The 11,146-nt window shown below is 42.3% G+C and overlaps 1 protein-coding gene across 1 annotated transcript in view; it reads right to left on the bottom strand.

Moving 5' to 3' along the window:
- Window positions 1-359: 359 nt before the first annotated feature.
- The window catches only part of IKZF2 (IKAROS family zinc finger 2), a 19,737-nt gene continuing 8,950 nt past the window's right edge, over window positions 360-11,146 (bottom strand). The window contains exon 3 of the mRNA XM_019523401.1: window positions 360-2,120. Coding sequence (XP_019378946.1) covers window positions 1,396-2,120 — 725 coding nt within the window. The 3' untranslated portion in view covers window positions 360-1,395. The remainder of the gene's footprint in view (window positions 2,121-11,146) is intronic.

Below are 11,146 nucleotides of genomic sequence, written 5' to 3'. Positions count from 1 at the left end.
CAAAGGTCATACATCAAGATTTGCAAATGCTTCTATCCTCAAATTAAAGAGGAATTAAGGATTTGAAAAGAATACTAGGTAGTCACTGATTCCACAAATCAGTAAGCCAAAGATCTACTGAGAAAGAGGTTATCAAGGACCAGATCTTGATGTAGCGTGGATTACTTCCATCAAAGTCAAGGGAACTATGATGATTAATGCCAATTTATGATCTGGACCCTAGTGTTTTCCCAGCTGTAAGTCTTACTGCCGAGAGGTTAACACTGAAGATGACAGAATGAGAAAATATTTTATATATATCTATATATCTATTTATTTATTTTATTTATATATATATATACACACACACACACATATATATATATATATATATATATATAAAAAGAACACTTTGCTACTAGTACATTGGTAATTTTAAAACAAATTATTTTAAAAGAGCAGCAGAACCTCTTGAGTAAACTACAGGCTCTTATAGACTCCTAGGATACCTATTGTCCTAGAAGCTAGGTTAAAACAGTTATTTCTAAACGCGGTTTCTTAAAACATAGGGTGCAATTAGCTAAGTAAGGCTATGACGGAGCCTGTAAGAAGCCAGTGAGTCAACACATAGTTATGGAATAACAGCAAATCAGCAATTCTAAAAAAAGGTGCTTCATAAGTAAAATAAAAAACACAGGTCCTCAAACTTACTGCAGGAGGTCCCTAAGACTTATGAAACTAAACTGCTGTTATGTGGTACAGTGTTACACATACATAATTTATACATTCCAGAGGGGCAGTAAACACTGAACCCATGAAAACAGCCAACCTTAGGAAGTAATTTTGCAAGGAATATTGACTTTGATTCATGCTTCTATATCCCCAGAGTAAACCAGTTTTACTTTAAAAATAATTGTTCATTCTGCAGAATAAAATTCCCCACTCCTCCCTTCCCCAACCCCCACCATATCTATACAGTTGAATGAGCTTTCCTCTGAAATGTTTCTACCTATTTGCCTGAAATTGTTAATCTACAAACGAGTGGCGACTCCTTTTGACTTTAAAGCACCTATTAGGGTTAAGCAGTGCCCAAAATAGGATGTGATATACAACTAATTGTGACAGAAATGGACTGCCTTTCAATTCCCACTGAAAACATCAGACAGGCCACCAAAACAAAAGTGACAGCAACAGAAGCAACTCTTTCATCCCTTGTTTTCCTTCTTTCCATTCTTAAACTGGGCAGAGTGACTGAGGTTGGGTCCATAAAATAAGGTTAATAATAAACAACAGCAACAACAACAACAACAACAACAAAAGGTGTGTCAACATCTGAGGAAAAGTGGGATTGTAAGTGCAGTATTTCTTCATGTGCAGTTTTTCTACTTCATAAGATTCCCCTTTGGATGACAAGGCCTAGTGGAATGTGTGCTCTCCTCGAACAATGTGCGATGAGAACTCGTAGCGGTCCTGGCTTCGATAGCCACAGATGTTGCATTCTAATGGGTCCCGATAGCCATGGCAACCCATATGGATGGTGTACATGACATGATCTAGGAAAAGAACTCGACAGTGCTCACACTTGAAGGCCCTAATCTGCTCCCCTTCTCCATTGAAGACCTTATAGATATCCTTTAAAGAGCCCTTTGAAGCTTTTGTGGCATCCAAAGCCTTGGTATCCTCCTTCATATAAGCTGGGCTTTGCTTCCTCTTGGGGTTTAAGGCAGAATTTCCTTGGTAGGACTGGCGATCTTCATGGCTGCTTTCTGAGTCAGTAGAATCTGGGCAGCTATTGCTGGGGGATCCCTCTCTTTCCTGGGGTCGACTCTTTGGTCTGATGAGGGAGATAGGGCCATCCATGTTGTTTTCATGACTGTCAGCTGTTTCCCGGCTAGTGGGCCTTTCTATCCTACTAGGATGATAGACCTGAGCATAAGGTGAGCTGATGACTGGGGCCACCTCAGCAATTGTGCTTGGTGTGTGTTGCATCAGGGGGTGAAGTGCCTCAGCTCCAAGGTAGGTGATTGCATTGTTGATGGCTTGGTCCATCATGTGAGACTGCATCAGCTCAGCCTCCTTCTCGTAGGACAAGTTCATATCAAAGTGAATTTCTGGATAGCCAAATCTCATGAGCTTTTCACCTAAAGGACAAGAACAAAATAAATAAAAATAAAATGTTATCTAGGGGCTCAGTTACACACACCAACCCTCCCCCTCCCCCACAAGAAAATAAAAAATAAAATAAAACGTGCATTTCTAGGGGGAAAAAAAAAATCACCAGTAGGCATAAGCACAGTATCAAAGCCCTCTGCCCATATAGGTCTATATATAGCAAGGACTGGCACTGTTAGTAGAGGTAATCTTGACGCAACTCAAAATAAGCCTACTACTGGCACAAATTCTAAACGTTCTGGACATCTTCAGATGATATTTCTTGTTAGGAACAAGGAAAAAGGGTGAACATTCCTCACCAGGTGGTAATATTGTAGTTACATCCATCTCAATAGAACTATTCTAGTTTACACCACAGTCCAAGAAGTACCTTCTTTTTCAACATACGCTCCAAAGATTTGATTTTCTATGATGCTGAGAACCTATGTGAGGTGCCTAACATAGCAATACTTCACAAGAGGGCTCCACTGAGGAAGCAATCTAAGAAGGGATGCAAGACCTGCAAGCCTTCAAGCATACAGATCCACTAGATACCACAAAGAATACAAAGAATCTGCTCCACCCACCAACTTCAGTAATGGATACAAGTGAGACTTAGGAGAAGACACAAGTCCTGGTGTGTGAGGCTGAAGTTTGCATTTTCATTCACAAAGTCCAATGATTATGGGGAATTTAAATGTCACAATCTGTACATATGAGAAAATAAGTTAACAGAATCATGTATTCACTTAGGCTAGGGAAAGACATTCACTTAGGCTAGGGAAAGACACCTGTTTAAGTGATCAGAAACTGGTTCAAACCTGTAACAGAACAGATGTCCAGTGCACATAGAACAGGGAACATAAATCAGGGAACTGGTTTGAGATAAACCCGGCTGAATGTAGTATCAGGCTAATCAGAGTGTCCTGCTGGGGCCGGGCCACCACAGCTCACTATTGTGTGGAAGGCAAAGGAGGGATGCTGTAGTGCCCCCTGGCTTCTAGCCTGAGTGACTGCAGCCCTGTGCCTGCATTTCTGGAGTGAAAAGGGAATGTCTATCCAGCTCCAAATCGGTTCAAGCCTTGTAGGTTAGGCTAACCTGCAAAGATTAAATCAATTCAGGCTCAGACTTTTTGAATGTCTGTCCCTAGTCTTAGTGTAATTCTCTGAAATCCACAGCAATTTTCATTAAGTTAAATATTTAAGGCTTGGCTGGCTCACTAGTATCACTGCAACTTACACCTTCACTTAAACAAAGGAAGCTAGAGTAGTGCAAAATTCAAACATCTCCTTGAGCCTAGAGGCTATTTGGTAGGCACCTACCAACATTATGATTTCATGGATTTTGCAGAAAACCCGAAATCCAGCATTGTCTGCAAAAGCAGGCAATATCCATGACTTGCACAATAACCACCCCCACAACAAAAAACTTACAGACAATAAAATGCTGATTCGCCAGAGGTATCCAGCAGTCCTCACAGTGCTGTGGCCCAGCCATGCAGCCCACCAGCAGAGGGTAAGATGGGAGGGGGGCTGCTGCCACACAGGGGAGCCCAAGATGGTGGTGAGGGTCAAGGCTGCATGACAGACAGCCCTCACAACCAACCTGTGGCAAGGGGCAGGGGCTGACAGCCCTTACAGCCAATCAGTAGTGAGAAGTGGGGCCACCAGGGCCCCTCAGCCAGAGGTGTGGCAATGGCCCTAGCCACAATAAGCTCTTGAAAATGACGGATGGCCCTAGGATCTATTTGTGAAATCAGACAGCTGCCTCGAGTTTGGTAGATCTCTACTCATTGGGCTAGAAAGGTTAAAGCAAGCCACTTTCTGAAGTCTGGCACATGAGGGAGAGATATAGGTAGGATAACACATGATGACCGACTCCCTAGCCCAAATGAAAAGATAGCTGGGTAGAATGGGGGCAGCCCTCAAACAATCTAGCATGTAGTTTGAATTTATGCCCTTAGGTCAGGGTTGGGCAAGATGCGGCCCGCCAGACCATTCTATCTGGCCCGCGGGCCTCCTAAAAATTTTAGGAAATTAATATTTATCTTTCCCTGGCTCCCTGTCATGCGGCTCTTGATGGCTTGCCAAAACTCATTAAGCGGCCCTCTGCCCAAAATAATTGCCCACCCCTGCCTTAGGTCTATAACAGGATATTTTACCTGCTCTGCCACCACTAACTGTAAAACCAGAACACCATACTGGTGAATTAGGTAAAGGCTGAGAACTACTGTTGTATATAATTGTATTAAATAATTATTAATAGTTTTAAGTTGCTATGGGATGGATTTTAGAAACTCATTTTGGCTTGCTTTCATTCTCATTGTATTTCCTGTCAGAAACATACCTCAGTACTGAAAATAGGGAGTCACTAACTTCACTATTTTGACTTCCTTATAACTTTAAAACCTCAACATTTTCTTTTAAATTTTGGCAAACTTACTTGGAAAAAATGTAAAAACCAAACAGACCATGAACTCTGCTCTTCTGAATACTATTGGTTCATGTCAACAGAATACCCATTCCACATTTTTTCACTGAATATGCTATTTAATGCCTGATATTCGATGTACAAGTCTAATATGAAGGATGTGAAGCATCCAACTGACTTCAGTGGGACTACATCTGTTTCTGATCAGGCCAGTGGCACTTGGTCCTGACTGGTTCAGGAGGAATGTGACCAGTTAGTTTTACCTAAAAAGCAACAACATACATGCCTGGAAGTGAATTCTGGCAAATACACCCTAGTTCAAAAAATCATTAGTTAACAGCGAGAGAGTTAGATTGTGCATATATTGAATTATTCAAGGCTTCAGGAAAGACAAACCCAAAGCATGTAGTAAAAACAAAATGATAACTTTTTCTATGAAGAGCTGCAGGTGATAAATGGAAGACCCATTTATTGCTCAAGGGCCCTGGTCTAAGTATTATTGGATTATGTACCTTATATTCAGCTGCCTCATGGCTACCTATACTTTTATTCCTACAATTTACTAAGCAGAAGGAAAAACAGGAGAGGAAAATATCCCATTTGTTAAACATAGGTGTCAGAGGAAAATAGGATGATAAAAGTGAAATTGCAAGAACATCATGACCACAGGGAAGTCTCTTTTTTGGTGTTACCTAAAGAAAGAATGATTTTCTAGACTGATATTACAGCCATAAGCTGAAAGCCTTGCTATCGATGATGATTATCTCAGAGGCAAGGATTTTTTCTGATAACTTTTATTGGACCAACTGTATAGTTGGGAGAGCTATTGGACAAGCTATGCCAGAGTGACTAGGTTTTTAATGGGAATTAGATCTAGCCTCATTGATAGTTACTTCTAGGGCTGTGCGAAGCTTCAGGTGGCAATTCAATTTGGAGGAGATTTGGCCCAATTTGGTGGCTGAATCTCCAAACCCGAATCGCATCAGGGGACCGATTTAAAGGTCCGAATTGATTCAAGGCTCCCAGAATCTTCGGAAAATATTTGGAGAGCTTTGATGATTCGGGCAGCTGCAGCTGACTCCAAGCTGGTAAGTACTACAGGCGGGGAAGGGGGCCCTGGGGGATGGAACCATGGGGGGACCCCTGCCAGCCCCCCCAACCTCTCCCACTTCCCCAGCCCCCCCATGGCTGTCCCCACCCACGCCAGCTCCCACTACATTATAAAAAGCTCACTGGGTGCTGCTGGGCAGGGGGCTATCGCTGCTGCCCCCCACAGCATGGGGGGGTTCTGCACAATCACCCCAACGCCCCCTGCTCCCCCAGCTCCACCATGGGAGCCCTGCCTGGGCCAGCTCTAGCCCTTTAAGGAAAAAAAAAAGCCAAGAAAAGCCCCAGGGCAGCAGGGACCACCCCCACCAGCAGGAGTAAGTTCAGGGGGTTTTTCCTTTTTTTTTTTCTTTAAGGGCCAGAGCTGGTCTGGGCAGGGCACCCATGCATGGTGCTGGGGGAGCAGTGGAGTGGGGGCTACTGCAGAGCCCCCCATGCTGTGTGGAGTAGTGGGGGGCAGCAGGGATTGCCCCCCAACCAGGAGCACCTGCTGAGCCAGGGCTTTATTTTTTAACAAGTGCCAGGAGCTAGGGCAGGTGGGGCAGCCATTGTCAAGCTGGAAGAGGGGCAGGGGATGGGCCTGCCTGGTTTGGAGCAGCTGAATCTCCGAATCAGATCTGGCCAAATCGAATCAGGACAGTGATTTGAATCACCAAATCGAATCACTGTCCCCCAAATTGGCCAAATCCAAATCCAAATCCAAAGTGAATACTAGCCGCTTCGCACAGGCTTAGTTACTTCCCAACTGAGACTGGTCAAGTAGTCATAAGAGCCAATAAAGGATGTCTACATGGCACAACACAGTAGGTTCATTCACAGTTAGCTCTGGTACTAGAAAAACTATTAATGTGGCACTCAGCTCAGACTAATTACTCCTGGGTGATGTCTGGACTGCCTTCTAGCATGGCACACTGTCATATTAACACAGCTATACTGCAACTAGAACCTTAGCTGGCTTGCTCCATGATAGCTTGGATATTTCTGTACCGTACTGCACTGTGCTGTGTACATGTATCCTGAGTGGCTAAGGGGAACAACAGGAAGTAGGCTGGTGCTTGTGACAATTTGCAGCAGAGTTAGAGGAAGAGGTGTAAAAAGGATTCTCTGGGCCTCTGCTGTCTGCTTTGGCCATGAGAATAGCTTTGTTTTGTGTTAGAAGAATGAACTAAGCCCAAGGAAAAGGTTGTGATCCAACCTCTGACTGTGAGGTCAGCTCCATATCCCAGGCTGAAAAGAATGGCCAACATTTTTTTACTTGTGCATTAATGCCATACTTTTGCAAGCAACTCAACTCCACCAACCCCCTTTGTCATGCCACATGTTATAACTCCACCAGGAAACTCCACCAGAAAAAAATCCTCAAATTACCAGTGACTTCAGTTATGAGGAAGAATGTTTCAATTTAGTTGTAAAGATGTTGAACTGAGTTTTTAAAATGGATTGTAACATTAAAACAGTAATAAAAGAGAAAGTCTGATAACACAAAGGGACAAAACATTTCTTGCCAAATGCACTACAGAGCACAAAGGGAACAGTTTCCAATTTCCAAAAATGTCAATTTTGGCCAAATTCTAATCAAAATTAACTCATCAGTTATATTGAGGACCACGGGATATACTAGTCCATTAGATTTGTTCTCATCACACATTAAAGAACTAAAAGAAGAAACTGCCTGCCAACGCCCAGATTATCTTATTTTATATTACCAAATAAATCACATTTCAGCTAAGTGCAGACATTTGAGGTGGTTAGGAGGAGGTTACATAGGATTCAAAATAACTACCTGATGTAACTTAGTTCACCCCAGTGTGGATCTTACACCCAGACTCAGTTTCGGTGATTGGAAATGAATCTAAACCCGAACTAGGTTAAACTGGGGCATGGAACTTCTGTACAGTTACCTACACAGTCCTGGGGCTGAGAAAGCCCAGATGCCAGCCCAGCCACAGAGTTGCATTTTTCACACTCCCCTGCCTGGCAATGATCTATTTTGATCACCCCCTGCCCCCAATCCCCTACTACTCCCCCATGGACCAGTTACCTCCTCCTATACCCCAACCTGCATGCCACTCCAGGTGTAACTGCTTTTTATCAGTGTTCACTGCTGCTGGGAGCTGAGCAAGTAAATCCCACTGGGGAGAGGAGTGGAAGAGATGGGGGTGTAAGTTTTCTGGAGGGATTGGGAGGCTAAAAATAGCCCCTGGTCACCCCCAAACCCCACCCAGACCCTATAACCCATCCTGATCCCAGAAAACCCTTTTGGACCCCAACATTCCCCTGCCAGATTCCACCTGCTCCGCATATGCCACTTACATCCCTGATCCCAGAAATTGCTCTTGCAGATACCATCTGTGCCTGCATCCCCCACAGACTCCCAAACCCCGCCACAAGCCTGCTTGCCTCTGCCCTCCCCACAATGCCCCTACTGACCCTTTCCCCCCAAACCTGACTTACCTTAGATTGGGTGGCCATTTTGAACCCAATCTAATCTCCCCTAGCCTACCCCTCTCCCTGCTCCCCCTACAAAAGCCTGCCCTTATCTATGGGGAGCTAGGAATACAGAGACAAAGGAACTGCCATACAGGAGACCTGTAGTCCATGACTATACTTCAGTAGTCACTTGCTGACATTGATTGGTTCCAGAGGTTTTGGAAGAACGTGCAATATACGATAACCTAGATAAAAGAAAAGCTCCACAGTGACTTCCATTAACTAGAAGTTGGCTTATGCTTTGAAGCATGAGGCCTTTTATCTATTTTGAAATACTTGTGTATTATTAAACTTTACTATAACAAGCTAGACATTACTGTGAGCTACATAAAAGCCTTCTTTTGAATCTTGTCAAACTCTTAACCTCAATGACACTCTGTGACAATGACTTCCATACTTCTTCATTTTATTTTCATTTTATCAGCATTAAATTTGGTTTCCTCTTGATTCTATTGAATATCCCCTCCCTGCTGTATTAAGAAAACATGAACAGAAGTGCTCAATTTACCTCATCTGTACCATTCATTATTCTGTATTACTCCACTAATTTAACAGGTCTTTTAAGAACAGTAGTTCCTCAACTCTAGGTATAACCAGTTACCCCTTTTGAACAATTACAAGCACTGTTTGCAGCAGTAGACTTCCCTTCTTTATGAAATTGCAGTAGGGCAGATTGTAGTCCCAACCAGGCCCCCTAGACACTACTGATCACAAAGAGCAGTAAAGCATGGATAAATGCAGAATGTGGAAACAGAAGTTGATGCTTAGGTGACCTTCTCATAAATACCATTAAGTTGTTATGGAGAGGTGGCAAGCTTGCAGTATGCACAGGAAAACAAACCATTGTAAGGTTTTCCAGATTGTGTTGAACAGTATCTCATGTAGGAGGAAAAGGGAGTAAAAGTAAAGTCATGGTAAATGTGATGAAGAGAGGACCTGTGAAAGATATACCAGTGTCTTTAAGTTTAGGCATCTCAATGCCAAAAGAGAAAGTTAGAGAAATATGATTACATTATGGTTCATTCCTTCCTTCCCCACAACCGGACTTGGATAAGAATCTAGGTATTTAGATTCTTAGAATCTACAGCATATTCAATCTATTGATTCCATTTCAAAGCACTAAGGTAGCCTCAAAAGACAATATAATATTTGGTCAATGCATACAAGTAGGTAGATAAACCCTTCAAGTTTTTTAGATTCTCTATCATTTCAAGGGACTCCATCACTATAAGCTGTTCAGAATGTGTGAATTCTCAGAACTCTTTCAACTAGTACAGTAAATGTATAAAGGAGAAAACTGTACTGACAATGGGCATTTTCTGTGGAGGATTTTCATATACTGCTCCAGAACTAAATGCAAGAAAAGAGAACATATGATTACAAAGATCATTTAAAAAAGATGCCACAAATGAATTTAGAACTGCCTGTGTCTAGATAAAATCTATGGACAATTCAGAAAGGTGTGAACTGTCATCCTTCTTTTCTAGGCATTTGATTCTGAGATCTAAGGACAACCATTTGAATTTCAACATTTTTAATGTTGCTACCCTTCAGCACAGTCTAAAAGAAAGAAGAGGGAAGACCATGTTAGGAAGATCTACTGTGAGTGAGGTACTGCTTTCACGAGCAAGTGGTTAGAGATTGGCTTGTGGGTGGAAAGCATCACTAATTTTGTTTTCCCTCAACTCATCCCCTAGCTGTTGTATTAACACTAAACAAAACCAATACACATATACCTTATCAGGACTTGTAGGCAATGGTTTCCTTAGACTACTTCTAATGCAAGTAATGGAACCATGTGTGTCGCACGAAACTTAAGTTTCTATCCAAAATGTGCTAATTTTAACCTAATGTAGAATAAAAACCCAACCACTTTCTCACTGCTGGTCCCATTGTTTTTGGCCCTGTGTTGATGTATTAGTAATTATGAAAGGGGATGAAAAGTTTGACTGTCTGAGCGATGCTCAAGTGCAGTAGGGGTCTAGTCCTGCTGCCAGTGTTAGGCTGTTCACAATGGACAGGCTTTTCATGTGGGTCTGCAGCCTCCAAAACTATAGTTCTTCTAAGAATTATCAACCTTATCTTGTTGGGGGAGGGCAGGGATGGGGAGATAGAAAACATATGTTGCACCATATAAAATAGTAATGGAGTATTCCCCCAAATAATTATATCTCCTCAAAAGTATCAAGTTCTGCTACAGCAGTCAAACCATACTTCAACAACAATGTAAGCTGCAGCTTAAAACCACAAGCTACAACTTAACCTTGGCAATGCTTACTATGATATATCTTCTGCTACAGTTAATGAGGACCCCCACATTTTGTGAAAAACTAGATAAAAATGCTAAATCTTGGTCAAAGCTTCAAAAAGAAATTGCAAATAAATGAAATGTAGAACAATGATTTTACTTATGAACTCCTAAGGATCAATTTTATCTTTTCCTGTTGGAGATGTACACAAGATTTCATTTTGGTCAGAGATTTCTTGCAGCAAAAGCCAGAGTATCTTTTCACTTGTAAGTGTGCATGAACACACATTTTCTCTTGCCACATACAAGCATTATGCTTCTAGCAGGAGAACTGCACCTCTCCCAATTCTGCTCCCAAAACAAAAATGGCTGTGTCCAGTGTGAGGACTCCCTGGTGTGAGGAATGGTCAAGGAGGACCCAGGAATGGGAGACCTAGAGCAGCCACTGCACACACCATGCTTTATCCAGACTAGAATCAGCCTGGTCTCAGGAAGGCGCAAGAAACAGGGGAGAGGGAATGGTTGCAGGCTGCATACCTGTACTGCTCCCTCTCCTAAAATCGTGTTTAGCAATACAAATTTTCTAACGCCAGGAATGAATGCTTGTACATGACCTAAAGGTGGCTATTCCAGTGTTGCCATCTTCTGCAATTTCACTGCAACTATGTGACAGTTGTGGATCTTTTATTTAAAAAAAAAAATAAAAAAAAAAAAAAAAAAAAAAAAAAACAAAAATCTTC

This window comes from Gavialis gangeticus, unplaced genomic scaffold, assembly GCF_001723915.1.
Source record: "Gavialis gangeticus isolate Ggan-Ray unplaced genomic scaffold, GavGan_comp1, whole genome shotgun sequence".
Lineage (NCBI taxonomy): Eukaryota > Metazoa > Chordata > Crocodylia > Gavialidae > Gavialis > Gavialis gangeticus.
The sequence above is the reverse complement of the archived record's forward strand: the minus strand, read 5'-3'. Positions and strand labels throughout refer to the sequence as shown.